This window comes from Lepus europaeus, chromosome 2 (assembly GCF_033115175.1).
Source record: "Lepus europaeus isolate LE1 chromosome 2, mLepTim1.pri, whole genome shotgun sequence".
NCBI classification, from domain to species: domain Eukaryota; kingdom Metazoa; phylum Chordata; class Mammalia; order Lagomorpha; family Leporidae; genus Lepus; species Lepus europaeus.
Window position 1 is genome coordinate 123,406,034 of NC_084828.1, and position 18,958 is coordinate 123,424,991.

Genomic DNA, 18,958 nt, shown 5'->3' on the forward strand with positions numbered 1-18,958 from the left:
AACAGTTTTTGTGTTAAAGTCTAGTTTGTCTGATATTAGGATGGCTATACCAGCTCCTTTTTGTTTTTTGATAGCATTGAATATCTTTTTCCAACTTTTCATTTTCAGTCTGCATGCATCTTTGTTGGATGATATGTTTCTTGTAGACAGCAAATAGATGCATTTTGTTTTTTTAATCCATTCAACCAGTCTGTGTCTTTTAACTAGAGAGTTGAGGCCATTCACATTCAAGGTGACTATTGATAAGTAACAACTTTGCCATCCATTTTTCCATGAATATTCCTATTTTTAATTTTGGATTTCCTTTGTACTTTTTCTGGGAGATTTCCTTCCTTTACCTTTTTTTTTTTTTTGTAGTGATGACCATCTGTCTGTGTTTCTGTGTGCAGCATATCTTTAAGCATCTTCTGCAGGGCTAGACAGGTGGTGACAAATTCTTTCAATTTCTGTTTGTCCTGCAAGGTCTTTATTTCACCTCCATTGATAAATGAGAGCTTTGCAAGCTATAGTATTTTGGGTTGACAGTTTTTTTCTCTTAGGGCTTGGAATATATCTCACCATTCTCTTCTATCCTGTAGGGTTTCTGATGAGAAGTCTGCTGTGAGTCTAATTGGAGATCCTCTGAAAGTAATCTGGCATTTCTCTCAAGCACATTTTAGAATCTTTTCTTTATGTTTTACTGTGATGAGTTTGATTGCAATGTGTCATGGTGAAGATCTTTTCTGGTCATGTCTACTAGGAGTTCTATGTGCTTCCTGTACTTGGATTCCCCTTTCTTTCTCCAAATTGGGGACATTTTCTGTTATTATTGTACTAAAAATGCCTCTAATCCTTTCCCTCTTTCTGTGACTTCAGGAACTCCTGGAACCCATATGATACTATAATTTGATAGTATCCTATAGATTCCCATCAGTGTTTTTTAGTTTTCTAGTTTCTTCTTGTTGTGTTTGGTCTGAATATATAATTTCCTGTGCTTTGTCTTCTGTGTTGGATATTCTTTCTTCTGCTTCACCGATTCTGTTCTTAAGGCTTTCCACTGCATTTTTTTTGTTCTATTGAGTTCTTCATTTCCAAGATTTCAATTTGACTTCTCTTTGAGATCTCAATTTTTTGGGAGAAATTTTCTTTCATGTCATGTATGGATTTCATCAGTTTGTGCATTTGCTTCTGATTACTTCTAAGAAATCCTATGATCAACTTTTTGAATTCTATTTCTGGCATTTCTTCAATATCATCATCTTCACAATCTAGTAATGAAGTGTTGTGTTCTTTTGGGGGCATCATATTGTCTTCCTTATTCTTGTTTCTTGAATTGGTGCATTTGCTATCTGGCATTTGTGGAAATACTTGTTGGTTTCTTCTTTGTTTTTTCTACTGTGGCAGCTTTTATCTTTGTACTATTCCTTTGTAGATTAGTGGAGTGTGTGCTTTCCGTGAATACCTAGGGGCATGTGATGGGTGTGGCCAGGAAGCTCTGTTCAGTTCTCCATGGTGAAAGGTATGTCTGAGGTGACACCAGGTTTGGTGTGGTAAATCTCCCTCTTTTTTTTTTTTATCAGAGGTGAGGTTTATTCTTGTCTGTTGGTGTAGACTCAGCTGAGCTCCTCTCCTCAAAGGAGACCAGTGTCTTGGCACTAACCCCAGTGGGTATGTTATTCATCTACTCTGCGACAAGGACCACAAAAAGATATGCACAGTTCTCATTGTAAGCTCAGATTCCCCAGCAATTGCCTTCACCAGGTAACCAGGGAGCCCTGAGCATGTAGAGCCTCCCAAGTGACAGCCCAAAGTCCCAGCCACACTCTGAATTCTCCCACACAGCCTCAGTGTTTTCACAGTCCCAGCACACAAGCCTCCCACAATCATGAGCACCCAGCCCCTTGTCTATTCTCCCTACCAGACCCAGGAGTCTCTGCTAGGCTGGTTGCTGGGCAGGGACATAGGCTGACACAGCCACTATGTATGTCCAAAATGGTACTTTCTCTCTATCAGATTGTTACTGGATGCCATTGCAGGATGATCAGGGAGAGAGAAACGTGCCCTCCCTTTTTCTCCTATAATTTGGCAGGTACACTCTCCCCCCACCCCCAGTGTTCTGAGCTGGATTCCCTCTAGGCTCTTCCTGCAGCTTTTTCACAATGGCTTTGGCTGCTACACTCTGGTCTCACCTCATTCTCCAATGCTCGTATGGAGGCCCTCAGCTGCTGGGGTCCTGAGTCGTGCGTGTCCTCACCCTCCACTGAGTCCCTCCAATTTGCATAGTGTTTCCTCTGCTGTTTTTTCCACAATTCTTACCTGAGACTGCATTCTCTCCACTTTTTTTTAAACAATCTTCTAGACTTGAGCAGCACACTCTCTTCTCTACTCCACCATCTTTATCCAATCTGCGAGTGGATTTTTTTTAAAGGCTACTTCTGGTGCTAGCCTTCAGCAGCTTAGACAAATCCCCCAGCTCACATAGCATGCATGAGCATAGCTCTGGGGCTAAAGCCCTAAAACTCCCACAGGGAGTTGCAGGATGCAGGGGATCTTTCCTTTGCCTCAGAAGTTGCCCTGTCTCTGACTATAATGCTGATAGAACAGAGGCACACTGCTCGGCTTTCTACTGCCTGCTGCTCTGTTGGAGTAGGGGAGGGGAAGGAATCAAGGCGGCTCCCCTGCTCCAAGCCTGACAGTTGCTCAGACCCCAGTCAGCTCTCCATGCTGAAGTAAAAGTGAGTGGGTGACTGTGGAATTCCCTCTCAGCCACAACTAAACGGTATAGTGCATGGAGATTTTTTCCTACCTTAACATGGTAAGATGGCATGCAGCAGTGTCTCTGTCTTCTCTCCTCTTGTCCCATGGAGTCTTCATTGTTGTCTTTCATTTCTTCATCAAAAATTTCCACCAGTCAGACCCCTGGAAACGCAGTCCTTTGTTCTTCTCATATCCTAGAGCAGCTTAAGTTAGTGTGGCTATGGCCTAGTCAGCCATCTTGGATCTTCCTACTTTTCCTTGTTTTAATATTTCCTCTGTGTCTAGTTATGTATCTAGATGTAGTTCTATTGTATATTCTTACTTAATCTTCATTGTATTTATGAGTTTGGAGTTCTATATCTTTTATCAATTTTGGAAAGTTCTTATACATTATCTCAAACATTGGCTTTTCAATCCAATCTCTCCTTTTGGATATATTATCTATTTACTTATTTATACAATAAATACTTATTGATTATGAACTATCTTCCAGCAATATTCTAGGCATTGAGAATATAGTAAACAAAGCACACAAAATCAATGTCTTTCTATTCTTCATATTTTATCCTTCATGTTTCTTGATCTTTTGTGTTTTTCATCTCTAAGTGCTATGTTTTTTTTTATTTCCTCAGCTTTATGTCCCAATCCATTAAGGCTCATTTCAAGTATATCTTATCCATTGTTTCACCTGTATATTGAATTTTTCATTTACAGGATTTTTTTAAAAACATCTTTCTGGTTCTTTTTACAGATGATTTGACTTTTTTAATAGAAAGCATTTTCCTTTATACATTGAGGGATTTTGGACATATAGTTTTGTATTTTGGAGTCAATAGTTCCATTGCCTGAAGTTTCTGAGTATCTTACCTGCTCTATGTTTAATCTGCTAACATGTGCTCATATTGGTTTATTTCCTTGAGTTTTAGAATTTAGGAAATTTAAGTCCAGTTTGAATGAGATTTGGAATGGCTTGGGGCGAGTATGTTACCCCTAAATAGTTTCTGTGTTAGCTTCCTTCAGGACTTCCAGGGGTATTATCAGGTAGTGGAGCTTTTGTTGTTGTTATTGTCTTGACTAGGGAAACACTTCAGTGACAGAACAAAGGAAATAGTGTATATATGTGTGCCTTTAAAAGTGTGAATAGTGATGCAAATGCACATACAAAGGAATATTAGTAGGAATGTGAAGGTAGAATGTGACTATAAAAGGGTAGTAATGATGATGTCTTTGTGCTGTACATTATTAAATGACTGTAGAATGAATGAATAAAAACAGCAACCACACAGAGAAATACTTACTATAACTCACCAATTGGTATAAATCCAGAGCTGACTTTAAGGGTTCTGAAATCCTTAAGGGAAATAAAATAATTGCTGACATTTATCGGAAGCTACCCTCCACCAGACACTGTTGTAAATCTGTTCCTTATATTAACTTATTTAATCCTCACAACGATCTTATGAGGTAGATGTATTATTAATATAGGCATGACGGAAAGAGTTTGCAGATTCAGTTCCAGACTACTGCACTAAAGCAAATAACACAATAATGCAATTCATGATGTTTTTTGGTTTCCCAGGGCATATAGAAATTATGTATATACTATACTGTAGTCTATTCAGTGTACAATAATAGTATGTTGAAAACTATAGATGCCTTAAATAAAAAAATTGAAAAATACTAACTTTGTTGAAAAAAGACTAATGATTATCCGGCTGTCTGAGCCTTCAGTGGGTTGTAATCTTTTTGCTGGTTGAGGGCCTCACCTTCATACTGATGGCTGCAGACTGGTTGCTGCTGAAGGCTGGGGTGGCTGTGGCAGTTTCTTAACATAAGACAACAGAGAAGATAGCTGTTTTTTTTTAAATCATGTTTTAAGTTCTTTTTAAAGATTATTTATTTGAAAGTCAGAGTTACACAGAGAGAGAAGGAGAGAAAGAGAGAGAGAGGCCTTCCATCCGTTGGTTCACTCCCCAATTGGCTGCAGATCAGAAACTGGAGCCAGGAGCATCTTCCAGGTCTCCCATGCGGGTGCAGGGGCGCAAGGACTTGGGCCATCTTCTGTTGCTTTCCCAGGCCATAGCAGAGAGCTAGATCAGAAGTGGAGCAGCTGGGACTCGAACTGGTGCCCGTATGCACTGCAGGTGGCAGCTTTACTGGTTACATCACAGCTCTGGCCCTGGTAACTGTTTCGATGAGTCTTTCTCTCACAGGAGATTGCTCTGGGGCATGTTGTGCTGTGTGACAGCAGTTTTCCCAAGGTAAGAACTTCCTTCAAATTGGAGTCAATCCTCTTCAGACCCCATTGCTGCTTGATCACTGAATATATTGTAAAATTCTGTATTCTTTGTTGTTATTTTGACAGTGTTCACAGCATCTTCATCAGGAGTAGATTCGATCTCAAAAAAATTATTTTACTGCTCATTCAAAAGACACAACTCTGCATCCAATAAAGTTTTATCCTGAAATAGCAGCAATTCAGACACTTCTTCAGGACCCACTTGTAGGTCTAGTTCTTTGGCTGTTTCTACTGTGTCTACAGTTCTTTCTCAACTGAAGTCTTGAATACCTCAAAGTCATTTAAGAAGTTGTAATCAGCTTCTCCCAAACACCTGTTAACGTTGATATTTTTGCATCCTTTCATGGATCACAAATGTTCTTAGTGACATTCACTAATGGTGACTCCTTTCCAGAAGACTTTCAGATCCATCAAAGGAATCGCTATTGATGGCACTGTGGCCTTAGGAAATGTGCTGTGAACAGTATCACTTGAAAGATGTAACATGACTCCTTGATCCATGGGTTGCAGAATGGATGCCTTATCAGCAGGCATGAAACTAACATTCATTAATCTCATTGCACATTTTCTTCAGAGCTCTTGGGTGACCAGGTGCATTGTCAATGAGCAGTAGTATTTTGAAAGGAATCCTCTTTTTTCTGAGCAGTAGTTTGCAGTATTGGGTTTAAGATCTTTAGTAAACCATGTTGTAAACAGGTGTGCTGTCTTCCAGGCTATGTTGTTCCACTGACTGAGTGCAGTCGATTAAGTATTAAAGCCTTAAGGCCCTAGGATTTTCAGAATGGTAAATGAGCATTGGCTTCAACTCATAGTCACCCATCTGTTGTATTATCTCCTACTAAGAGATCTATCCTATCCTATGAAGCCAGGCACGAACTTCTCTCTTCTAGCTGTGCAAGTCCTGGATGGCATCTTCTTCCTACAGAAGGCTGTTTGGTCAACACTGAAAATTTGTTATTTAGTGTGGCCACTTGCATCAGTGATGTTAGCTAGATGCTCTTGATAACTTGGTGCAGCTTCTACACCAGCACTTGCTGCTTCACCTTGTGCTTTCTTTCCTTAAACTTCATGAAACAACTCCTGCCAGCTTCATCTTTTCTTCTGCAGCTTCCAAACCTCTCTCAGTCTTCACAGAAGTAGCGGCAGGCCTTACTCTGGGGCAGGCTCTGGATTAAGTGAGTGTTGTGTCTTATTTGCTCTACCCAGACCCCTAAAACTTTCTCCAGATCAGTGATAGGGCTGTTTTGCTTTCCTATCATTCATGTGCTCTCTGGAGTATCACTTTTAATTTCCTTCAGGAAATTTTCCTTTGTATTCACAACTCGTTTGGCACAAGAGGCTTAGCTGTCAGCCTGTCTTGGCTTTTGACATGCCTTCTTCACTGAGCTGAGAGTCCTTTCTGGCTTTTGAAGTAAGCGGAGAGATGTGTGACTCTTCCTTTCACTCGAGTGCTCAGAGGCCATGGCAGTTATTAATTGTCGTCTTTTCAATTGTATTGTGTCTCAGGGAGCAGGGAGCCCCAAGGACAGAGAGAGAGAGGTGAACAGCTGGTCAGTGTGTGAGCAGTCCCAACACTCACATTTATCCATTAAGTTGGTCATTTTGTATGGGTACAGTTTGTGGCACTGAAAATTATAGAAGTAGCATCAACGATCACTAATTAAAGATAGAATAAGAATTAAAATTTGAAATATTGCAAGAATGAATAAATTTGACACAGAGACATGACGTGTGCACATGCTGTAGTAAAAATCGTGGCAATAGACTTGCTCGTTGCTTAAGGGTTGCTACAAAATTTGTAAAAAAGTAAAATAAAGACAGTATCTACAAAACACAATAAAATGAAGTGCCTATGTCTCAGTCTTAAGGCTTAGGAAACTGAGGTATAGAAACATAAGTGATTGGCTCATGCTGCAAGCTGGTAAGAGTGGAAACCAGCACTGAGCATCACAGGCTGACGTTCTTAACCACCATGTTGTCCCTGAAGGGAGAGAAAGAGAAATGCTTTCACCCTCCACCTTAGACTAGCTTCATTCTTGTAGATGTCCACTCCCCTGTCACATCCACTCTTCCTACCTTCACCTGCTTTATTTCAGATGTTCCACACCCTTTTGCCACTGGCCATCCCATATCCGTTTTCTGTGCAGAGAAGGGTTACTTACAAAGGTAAAGGATGCTGATGTGGAGCTGTAGTGCCTGGCTGAGTGGCAGTGAACCACCCTGATTAACCAGGCCAGGAGCAACATGACTCATGGCTTTTTCATTGTCCTACAGTGAAATTGATATCCCCACCACTTTAGAATAAATTACTTAAAAATTGACAATGACCAGGTCACTATGAGAAACAAGCTCTAAACTCAGTCTTATGGGGTTGATACTACATAGACCTAGTCATTAGAAGTTGCTTATTTTAATAGACATGGACACTGATCACAGATCGAGCTCAAACATAAACACATGCACACATTTATATTTCATAAGAATGAGGTGTTTCCTGCCTTGTGATGAATTTTGGAGGGTAGATTCTGATGTGAAAATGTAATTCATCATTTATATCCTACTATGGATTCTGAAGACACTAGGAAAAAAAGGGGGTGGGGAGGAAACACAGAATAGAACGTTCTCTGTTATGGGAACACAAAAACCCTAATTGCAAAGATGAATCCTCACCTACAAGCTATAAATGATTCAATTATATCATTAAAATGGTTTTTTTTTTTTAATATTTGTTGAAGGAAGTAGTTAACTGCTTATTCAATATTTTCTCCCTTTTTGGGAAAATCTCCTTTACAGATATTTTTTTCTTAGCTTTTTCTTCATGTCAAATATAGGATTTGAAAGTACAACATTTTTCAAGTTGAAACATCTGCTTACTTTTAAGTAAAGTGCTATGGAGTAAGAAATTCTAGCTCAAAATAATATCAAAAAAGTTCATAACTGATGAACCTATACCTAATCTATTAGTATATTGGCTGTAGTTTTGACCAGTATGAAGTGATGTCTTCATGGATAGCTGCTTAATTTTGAAGTTGGAGATCTTAGACTATATGCCTTATGTTCATCAATCTCAATGATTTCAAAGATCCCTGAAAATTCAATGAGTTCTTAGCCTGGAAGTTGAATCTTGGTGTCCATGAACCATGACACATAAGTGGCTACTTCAAAAAAATTGTGGGAAAATAGAGTCACAAGATAAGTGTATTTTGGTGCAAAATTGGAGTTGCTTCATTATGTTTCTTCACTTCATCTATATAAGCCCTGTCATCATTAGAGTCCCAGGAAAACAAACTCTGAAGTGGTGACAAGCATATAGTAAATTTGTCTGGGTGTGTTCTCAGTAACAACACGTGTTTGGGGTGGAAGAAGTAAAATTGGGAAGAGGGAGAAGATGAACTGTGATGCAGATGTGAAAAGGACCCCAACCAATCTCACAGGGCACTGTGGAGCTGGGAAGATGCTGCAGAGTGAACCTGAGGCAGGTGAACAGGCCTTCCTGTCCCCTCGAGTGTTGGTCCTTGGATGCAGGCTGAACCAAGGCAGGGAAAAAACATTGAGTGAGGCCCTCCCCTCCCACCCTTTTAAAAAAGACTCAGTTTTTTGAAAGGTAGAGTTACAGAAAGAGAGAGAGAAAGATCTTTATTCTGCTGCTTCACTCCCTAGATGGCCACAATGGCCAGGGCTAGGCCAGGCTGAAGCCAGGAGCTTCTTCCAGGTCTCCCACATGCGTGCAGGGGCCCAAGCACTTGGGCCAACCTCTGCTGCTTTTCCAGGCCATTAGCATGGAGTTGAATTGGAAGTGGAGCAGCTGGGACTTGAACTGGTGCCCATACTGGATGCCAGCCTCACAGGCACTGCTTACCATGCTACACCCCAGCACTGGCCCTAAGGCCATTCCCTTTGACCAAAGATTTGTAGGCAGGCTCAGCTATGAACAAACAACTGAGAAAATGAACGTCTCTGTCCTAGAGGAGGGGATGTGGACAGCGTATCATAGTATGCACAACCATCTACCCCTGGCACCATTCAAAACGATTTGCTTTGTGTAATAAGAGTATCCATATGGGGCCGACACCGAGGCTCAATAGGCTAATCCTCCGCCTTGCGGCGCCAGCACACCGGGTTCTAGTCCCGGTCGGGGTGCCAGATTCTATCCCGGTTGCCCCTCTTCCAGGCCAGCTCTCTGCTGTGGCCCAGGAGTGCAGTGGAGGATGGCCCAAGTGCTTGGGCCCTGCACCCCATGGGAGACCAAGAGAAGCACCTGGCTCCTGGTTTCGGATCAGCACGGTGTGCCGGCCGCAGTGCGCCGGCCGCAGCGGCCATTGGAGGGTGAACCAACGGCAAAAGGAAGACCTTTCTCTCTGTCTCTCTCTCTCACTGTCCACTCTGCCTGTCAAAAATAATAAAATTAAATTAAAAAAAGAGTATCCATATGGAAACAGCTTCACTGAGATGCTGAGTCATCTGTTTTCCTGAGGTTTTATTTTTTAAAGATGTGTGTATTTATTTGAAAGGCAGAGTTACAAAGAGAAAGACAGAGGGGTAGACAAAGAAAGAGAAGAAAGAGGGAGCTTCCATCTGCTGGTTGATTCCCCAAATGGCAATAATGGCCAGACATGGGCCAATCCATAGCCAGGAGCCAGGATTTTCTTCTGGGTCTCCCACATGGGTGCAGGAGCCCAAGGACTTGGGCCATCTTCTGCTGCTTTCCGACGCACATTAGCAGGGAGCTGGATCAGACATGGAGTAGCCGGAACTCAAACCAGTGTCCATATGGGATGCTGCCTTTGCAGGCACTGTGGCATAGCTTAACCCGCTAAGGAAATTCACAAGAATGTTAGTATGAGGCTCTAACATCTCTGGCATCTCATTGCAATCAAGACTGCTCCTCTCTTCGACACACAGAGATTGAAGTGACTGGGGATATAACACTACTTGATGGTCATTGTTTTAGTGGATATACTGTTTCTTGGAGGATGGCGCCCCGTCCGCACAGGATATTATGTTGAGTGACCACTTTGAGAGCCTACTCAGAGTTCAGCTGTTCTGGAGTGGAAGGAGGAAGGGTTTAGTTATGTGGTAGGACCGGTGAATCCTAGGGTCATGTGCCCATTCCTAGTATCCTTTGCTTCATAGTGGTTGTTTGGCCTGGTATAATGTTGTTGGATCCTGTGTGAGCACAACAAATACTCTGTGAACCTTTACATAGAGGTTAAGTCTTACACCCTCTGGGTAAGAAAAATAAACCCAAATCTGTATCACATGTCTATTCCACTCAGTATAACTGAAGTCTCCTTGGAGTGGAAAAGGCCTAATACAATAACTTGGCACCCACGTGATTAACTGGGTTCCTGTAGGGATGGTGCCACTGTGAGGTTCAGCCTGGGCCTCTTTTGCTGGCAGGCTGCACGCCTAGGGAGTGTTGGGGGATGCATAACTCCTATCCCTCATCATGATTTCTTCATTTGTGTACCCACTGGATCACATTAGAGTGGCAGATGACACTCACGTTGGCTAATGTCATTCGGCTGAATCATTTTCTCTGCTTGTTTTTAGTGCCTCTTCGGGGGTGAGTGTTCTCACGGGCATTAATATGGAGTGAAAATGATGTTTAGATTTTGTGCTTCCCCCCAAGTATTTATACCGTGCTTCTCACCCACAATTGCTCATCTCCAATCTCTCAGTCTTTCTCCTTCTGGACACTTGGCCATTCTGCCAAGCCATCTGCCACTGCACGTGATTCCGAGCTGCTACCTATAGATTGCTTGTTCCCCACAAAGTTAATGATCAAGTGCCTGGACTAAAGTTCTGCCTATTGGGAGATTTATTTTTCCTAATTTCTTACTTTCATCTCTGAACAAGTATATACTGTCACAACAGGCAAATTTCCACATGCCCAGCACCCACATCAGGATTTGTTCCTCTTGTATCATTTCTGTAGTGGTAGATAACACAGGGACCTGAGCCACCAGCTCACACAGCTTATCTGTGCCACCTGCCCTTGTTAGTGTCTAGTCTAAGATGCACCATTACCTAGTAAAATAATTGAACTTCAAAAGTTAAGAAAAAGCCAAAACATAACATAAAATAATAAGACATATTTAACACCAAATATAACTATCATAACACTTCATGCAATTGAGCAAAACTTAACTGCTAAAGGAAAAAGACTTTTAGATTGGATTCTAAGGACAAATCCAGAAAATGAAATATATATTCCATAAAATAATTTGCAAATGTAATGATGAAAAGTTAAACAATTATTTGATTGTAAAAATAAATGTCAATAGTTATTCAAATGAAAGCATGTCATTTTGATATTTACAAAAAAAATCACATATTCAAAGTTAATACATAAGATAATTTTTTTTCTTTGTCCACTGTGCCAACTGCCAGATAAAGGCTAGGAAATGATGCTTTAAGATAGAAAATCAATGCTCATAGAGGGTAAAACCACCACCTACAATGCCGGCATTCCATATCACTGATTCAAGTCCTGGCTACTCCACTTCCCATCCAGCTCCCTGCTAATAGCCTGGGAAAAGCAATGAAAGATGGCCCAAATACTTGGGCCCCTGCCACTCACATGGGAGACCCAGAAGAAGCTCCTAGCTCCTGGCTTTGTCTTGGCCTAGACAAAGATCAGAACATTTTATATGAAAACTCGGAAACTAAATTAGTATTCTTTTTCTGATAACTTTTATGTGAAATAGCTTAGGAAATTCTAGCCAACACAATACATATGAGATTTATAAAAGGTATAGATATCAGAAAGTATGAAATCTTTCTAGAAAACCCAAGACAGCAATCTGAAAATTTATCACTTGAATCAGCTCTCTCTTTTTTTTTTTTTAAAAAAAAGATTTATTTCTTTATTTGAAAGGCAGAGTTACAGAGACAGAGAGAGACAGAGAGAAAGATATCTTTCATCTGCTGGCTCAGCCCCAAAATGGCTACAGTGACAGGAGCCCAGAGCTTCTTCCAGGGCTCCCACATGGGTGCACAATGTGGTTGGGGAAGGTTAAACTGAGCTGGGGAGTTACTTAAATTGAAAAGGGAGAGAGGAAATGATGTGTTCAATTCTATCCAGAAAGACAGAGAAAGCTACTGAGGGAAAATTGAGAGACTATTTGAAACGTTTCACCAAAGTTACTGAAATGGAAGAGTAAAAGGTAAACCCTGCCCTGTAATGAATGGACTTAGAATCTGAGACAGCTTGAAGATTGAACCCACCTGCAAGCAAGTAATTAAGCCTCCTTGGACGCTCACTATCTCCCTCTAGGGGTGATAGTGGGAACCTGCTCCATTTAGCACATTCCTGTATCTGTGTCCAAGGAAGATGCGAATTGGGCTTCACAACCTCACCCCTCAGCACGCCCATTTTCTAAACAGGTGACTTAGTATTTTGTCCTTTCAAGGAGAATTTTCCGGAGAATTCTTTAATATGAAGGCTCTCTTTCCAAATAGGATTACCAAACCAATAACAATGACCAGGCAGTGGTTGAAATCTGCATAACAAGAATCACGACTGCCATCAGAGAGACGGAGTCCATTGAAAAGCATGCCAAGGCCCTTGTGGGACTCTGGGACTCCTGCTTGGAACACAACCTGAGGCCCCCCTGGAAGGACGAAGACACTCCTCATGCAAAAATCGCGTCTGACATCATGAGCTGCATCTTACAGGTACGTCAGTGTTCAGCATCAGGCTATTTGATACGGGGTTGGTAGCTTATGTGAACACGTGATGTCTCTGAAGCAAGATCCAGTGTTTCTGTCATGTTCAGATACTGTAAAAGGACACCACAAAATATCAATAGCTAAGCAAGACTGGCTGGTAATAAATGAACTGAGAAAGTACTATTCAGCCCCTGCTATATTCAAGACACAGTTGAGAATTCAAATACCTCAATAAGCCTCTTTTTAGAGATAAGACGTGTACATGCAAAAAGTTACAATAAAGCAATAGGTGCCAAGATCCAAATGAGGAATTCTGGAAAATTCCAGAAAGAACTCTTTCATCCAAGGAGATCAAAGAAGAAGTGAAGGCTGACCTGAGGGAAGGGGGCTTCAGATGTGTAGGGAGAAGGGACTCAACCACTTTAAATGTCTCTATGATCCGTGAATTCTCCATGATGATATTTGTACATTCTGACCATGTTTAATTCCTTCCTTTGATATAAACATGAATTTGGAATTGTGGTTCAGCCATGAACCAGTTGTATAATGTTGAAATGTTGCACAAATCATGTAAGTTCCTAAGCCACAGTGACTTCCCTGTAGAATGCCAATTAAATGACATTATCCATCACAAATTTTATCTACCAATGATATGGACAGATGTTTCTAAAAAGAGAATTCTGTAGGCAACAGTACATTTAATGTTTCCTGCTTCAGCTCTCACAGTGTTTCATCATGTATTAAAGGCTCTGAAAAGTCCTACAACACAGGAGACAAGTTAACTCTGACTGACTAGTCCAGCATTTGCCAACCCGGTTTGCTTATGGATCTCCTGGCCCTCCCCCTTTCCCAACACAACATTTAGGAACGTCCCTCAGAGCCCACGTTTTACCGAACATACTTCAGGAAATTCTGGTCATGTGAACATGCTTAGCACTGTGTGTGGCAGCTAATATGAGAATACTTTAAGAAGCTCGTGGAAACTTGGACTTAAAAGATAAGTGTGCTTCAGTGCAAAAATAATTGAAATCCAGGCATAGTCTTTTTCATAATAAGCATTCTCCATGAACTTTTTGAACCCCTCATGTTAGCTTCCTTTCTTCCTCTCCTTCTCCTTTCTCCCCGCCCCCACCCCCGCCAAATTATTTATGCATATGTGGAGCATATTCCACTCTGTCTGCTCAGCCTATCAACTCAACGAAGGCCTCTCCAGGTACCACCACTCTGTTTTGCTTTTGTCCCTAGGGTTAGGGCGAGGTAGGGAGGTAAAAGGCATTGCAACAAACTTGATCACAGATGAATGCTGTTTGGGTGAAAAGTCAGCGCTTTAATACACCTGTGTCTCACTGATTGCCTTGACTATCTCACTAATATGCAACAGAAGCACTACTCACCCCAAGGCGCCACCTCACAGACATCACAGTGACACAAGTCAGCCCAGTGACTGGCTCCCAGTGGCACTACCTCGTGAAAACCTAACACAGGCCAAGAACGAGAACCATAAATGTAATTTTGAATTTTCTAGAAGTAAAAATAAACAAATGAAATTGATTCTGATGGCGTATTTTCCTCTATCTGCTATATATACAAGATACTGCCATTTTACCTTGGAATCAGTATAACAAGGGATGTGGCTAAGCCCTGTCAATCTGGTGTGTGTTTTAACACACCTTAGCTTGGATTACTAACAGTTCAGGTGCAGAGGAGCTTCCGGGGTGGGGACTTTTGTGTCAGCACAGTTCTCAAAAGTCAGAAAAGGTTTTCTGGGAGGATACTGTATTTGGAAACATGTTGAGTGTGGGCAGGAATTGCACCAGATAGGCAAAGCAGAACAAAGAACATTCCAAACAAAAATCAGCTCATGTAAAAGTACAGATTTTTCTGATATGTCCAGAGTCAGAGAACTGTGAGCATGCTACCCTTCTAAAGATCCAAAAAAAATTTTTTTTAAAGACAGATTCACAGAGAGAGTGGGAGAGACAAAAAAGGAGAGAGAGAGAGAGAGAGAGAGAGAGAGAGAGAGAGAGAGAGATCAAGAATCTATCTATCCTCCCAGTTCACTCCCCAAATGGCCATCATGACCAGGGCTAGGCCGCGCCAAAGCCAGGAGCCAGGAGCCTCCTCCAGTTCTCCCACGTGGGTACAAGGGCCCAAGCACTCGGGGACATCCTCTGCTACCTTCCCAGGCACATTAACAGGGAGCTGGATTGGAAGAGGAGCAACTGAGACACACACTGCTGCCCATATGGGATGCTGGCATCACAGGTGGCGGTTTTACCCACTATGCCACAACGCAGGCCCCAAGGTCCCAAATTTTAACAGTAGGGGATGTTTTATTCTGGGTGAGCCCTTATGTCTCATACATCAAAGAAAAATAGCCAGCAAATGTTTTTGAGAAGTAGAAATGCAAAGCTTAGTGATGAAGATGGTAAAAAGTTTGTAAAATTGTTTAGAGCAGGGTCCTGAGGTCGAGGACTGATCATTTTGCAAGGGACAGAGGTAGCGGCTGCGGGGATGGGCCCCTTGGTTTTAGAGGGACAAATGAGTCACAGAGCCCGGCAACTCAAGGACGGTCCAGGAGGAGGCAGTCACAGCTGTACTGGAAAATTGGAAGCCCTCAAAGAAACTAGCTTTCAGCAAAGTTCAGCATCTTGTCCAGGCCACCCTGGGATTTGGTTCCAGAAAGTCAGCCCCCAGGAGCCAAAAGCAAGGCTGTGGTCAAGACATTTGTATTTAGCTTTCATCAAAATTTAAGGGGAACTTTATAGCCTCCAGTAAACATTGAAAAGATGATTTTGTACCCCCTTGTAATTTAGGTTCTTGTGGGAACCATGTAGAAATCAAATGATTCTTTTTATTTTTTTTTATTTTTTTTTTTTTAGCAAACTAGAGCAGTAGCCCAACTTTCAAAAGCTAAGTACTCAGCATTTTTAGTTACTTTCTTTTCTTGGTCTCTGTATTTGTGAACTTACCCTGTTTACCTTAAAATAACTTAAAGTTCCAGAACGCATCCACTGCTTCCTCAGTATACAGTCAGTGCACATATGTTGCACACACTCATGAATTTCCTCTCCCTCTCTCTCTCTCTCTCTCTCTCTCTCTCTCTCTCTCTCTCTCACCTGGGGCCATGTGCCTTTCCAACCAGTGCTGGGTCCTTAGACAAGTGTCTCAACTTGACATGCAGAAAGTGTAGGATTGGGTCAGATCACCTCCCTGGTCACTGAAATTCTGCTGTCCTCAGCTGATGCTGAGAGGTAGAACAGCAAAGAGCTTCAGAGCTTGATGGCTTCGGAATCAGACTTTAACACAAGTTATTTTCTCTCCTGATCTCTGCTCTTACCACCTACAAAATGGGGATAGTGGTACCTACTGCTCAGTACTGCTATGAGGGTTAAAGGTGATATCACAGAGGCTTACATATTACAATTGGTGCATAGTTTGTGCTCAATGGAACTAGTGGCTTGTAGCTAGCAAATAAATTGGGAGTCTTGTAGGGAAATGAAAGTGAATATCAACTAGCACCATTCAAGACATCCAACTGCTGAAATCTAGTACTTCCAGTTGGTCATGGTAGGTGCACATGAAGAAGTTTTACTGTAAAATAAAATCTATTTGTGGTCTAGTCACAGGTGAACATGCCTAGTTCAAAGTAAAACTTATCTAGGGTGAACAGCTTCCTCTGACCAAGTTTCTTTAAGGAGTTGGCTGCTGCCCATTTCTCTACCACTAGGAAAATCCTGAAAACAGAGATACCCTGCAAGGCACATTGCATTCTAGGACACATGGGGACTTGGAATCTTGGTCGATGAAAATTAAAGTGCCCTTTAGCAACACTGTAATTATTGACATAAAAATTCTAGAGAAGCGCCAGGCCCACCATCATGAAGGCTTGGAGCCAAGGCCTGGGCTTCTCCTCACTGTCCTGGCTGGAGCAGTTACAGCCTCTTTGCCAAACAAATTGCTTAGCAGCGCCATTGCCATGTATTTAACCAGGTCTGAATGTTGTGTCCTCCCGCCAACACTGCGACCCTTGTGGATGACTGTGTGAAGACGGGGATCATCAAGGAGGGCTTCTGGGGATAGAACAGTCCCGAGTCCACTGCAGGAAAATCAGAAAGCATCTGTTTTTTCCCACACCTCAGTCCGTTCCTGTCCAGGGAGAATCACACGGTGTGAAGATTCAAGTGCTGCCCCTGGCTGTCACTGCACATTGAGAGCCTGGGACCACAGCGGGCACCTCCTTCACACCTCTTACAAGGAGGGGCTGGTATGTCAATGCAGATGTGTCTTCAATAGGCATTGCCAGCTCCGCTGTTAACCTGTAGTGTCATCTTAGGCAAATCGGTCTTTCTGTGCCTAACGTCCTCCTGTGTAAAATGCAGGTGGGAAGAGGAACCTCATCCCAAGTTTCTGTGAGGATTAAATGAGTAGACGTTAAGTGTCTGATAAAATTTAGGACACAGATGCCCTGTGGGAATGTTAACTCTGGTTGGGGTTATGTCCTCTACCAGAGACTCTAAAACAGCACTCAACACATTCTAACAAGCTACTAACTTAAGTATTTTTTTAAGATTTTATTTAGTTATTTGAAAGGCAAAGTTACAGACAGAGAGGGAGAGACAGAGAGAGAGAGGTCTTCCAACCACTGGTTCACTCTCCAGATGGCTGCAATGGCTGGAGCTGGGCCAATATGAAGCCAAGAGCCAGGAGCTTCTTCCAGGTCTCCCACATGGGTGCAGGGGCCCAAGCATTTGGGCCATCTCTGCTTCTTTCCCAGTCCTTAAACAGAGAGCTGGATTGGAAATGGAGCTCCCAGGACTCGAACTGGAGCCCATAGGCACCGCAGGTGGAAGCTTAACCTATGACGCCACAGCTCCGGCCCCTTAACTTCAGTATTTATTACAGCCATTGTTTCTTGCCTGTCTGCACCTTGCCCACATTAGAAGCTCTGTTTTATGTACTGAAATAAACTCCGAGCCTAGAATAGTGCCTGGCACATGGTAGGTGCTCAAATAACCCTTATATAATTTGAATGAATGGGCTCAGGAGACCTGGGTGCCCTTTGGCTTCCAAAGCAGCTTGCTGTGCTCCAGAGCAAGCGTCAGTACCTAATCTTAAGACAGTGGATGAGATGGGAGGTGTGTGGGACACACACACACATACACACACACACAGATTCCTGAGACACAGTCTCATTGCCAGACAGGAAATTCACAAGAAAATGTTAGTCACTTGTGCCACTTAATTATATATTGCTATGAATCAAGCATCTCATAGTTAAATCCAGAATTAGCGTGACTCGCTGACTGATGATACTGGATGGATAGCCACAGAGCTTTAAACATTGCACCTGCACTTGAATATTTCTCGAGCTTGATCATTTTTTATGCCTCTTTAGTTGAATCCAAGGCCGGAGAGAGAAAGAGTTTTCTCATTGCCGTGGCCTCGGGTGGATATCTCTTCCCCTTCACTTTAGCCTTTTCCATTGTCAAACATTGGGAAACGTTTCCAAAGTGCATTTGCAAAAAGAAAATCTCCAGCACCGAAAGCCCAGACGGGTGCTAATCTAGTTAAGAAATTGAATTCTTGGCATCGTGGACAAGGCCCTCTTGTTTACCTCTGCAGCTAGATGGGACTGCGCCCAGGAGTAAGTCTTTATTTCTTCACTGGATGTGTTGTAAGCACTGAACAGTGCGTGAGATGATATTCATTCTAACATGCTCGCGTGTGCACCGAGGGGTAAGTTCTGTCATGGGCTCTGGCATGGTCAGCTGCTGTTCCAGTGGTTGGTTTGTAGTGCTGTAACCATAGGGCTTTTGCTGCACGTGTCCCATTAGCATTTCTGTAATCCAAATAACTCCAGAGGTAAAGTCATTTATTTCGTGGGCCTGAGATCTCCTGCATCAGCAACTCTTTGCTGCTGTTGAGAGTGAAATGCTGCCGTTGCAAGTGAGTTGTTTGCTGGCGTCAGGTGCAGGAGACCCACCCACTGTCTCTCCAGACTCTTGTTGACCTCCCAGCCCCTCACTCAGCTCCTGTTGCCATCAGCACTGTCGTGGCTGCTTGGTGCAGGAGGAATTGTCTAGACACTGTGTGGAAACCAAACTGCTATGGTGGCAGTCCCCCGGTGTTTACCTGAACTATTTGCTCTTTGCTTAATGTTTCACTTTTTGTGGCATTTGAGAGGTTTCCAAACAACACGTGTAGGTGTAAAACAGAAAGATGGAGTGTGCTAAAGTTTCATATGGT

General features: G+C 42.4%; 1 protein-coding gene and 1 non-coding gene across 3 annotated transcripts in view; both read left to right on the top strand.

The window, feature by feature from the left end:
- Positions 1-18,958, top strand: part of VEPH1 (ventricular zone expressed PH domain containing 1) — a 260,419-nt gene that overhangs the window by 27,434 nt on the left and 214,027 nt on the right. For both annotated transcript variants that reach the window (XM_062178364.1, XM_062178372.1), the window contains exon 2: positions 12,500-12,715. In XM_062178364.1, the coding sequence (XP_062034348.1) occupies positions 12,500-12,715 (216 nt within the window). The remainder of the gene's footprint in view (positions 1-12,499; positions 12,716-18,958) is intronic.
- Positions 7,517-7,625, top strand: LOC133753019 (small nucleolar RNA SNORD90). Its single transcript, XR_009865017.1, has one exon. It is a non-coding gene; the product is annotated as a small nucleolar RNA SNORD90 (small nucleolar RNA).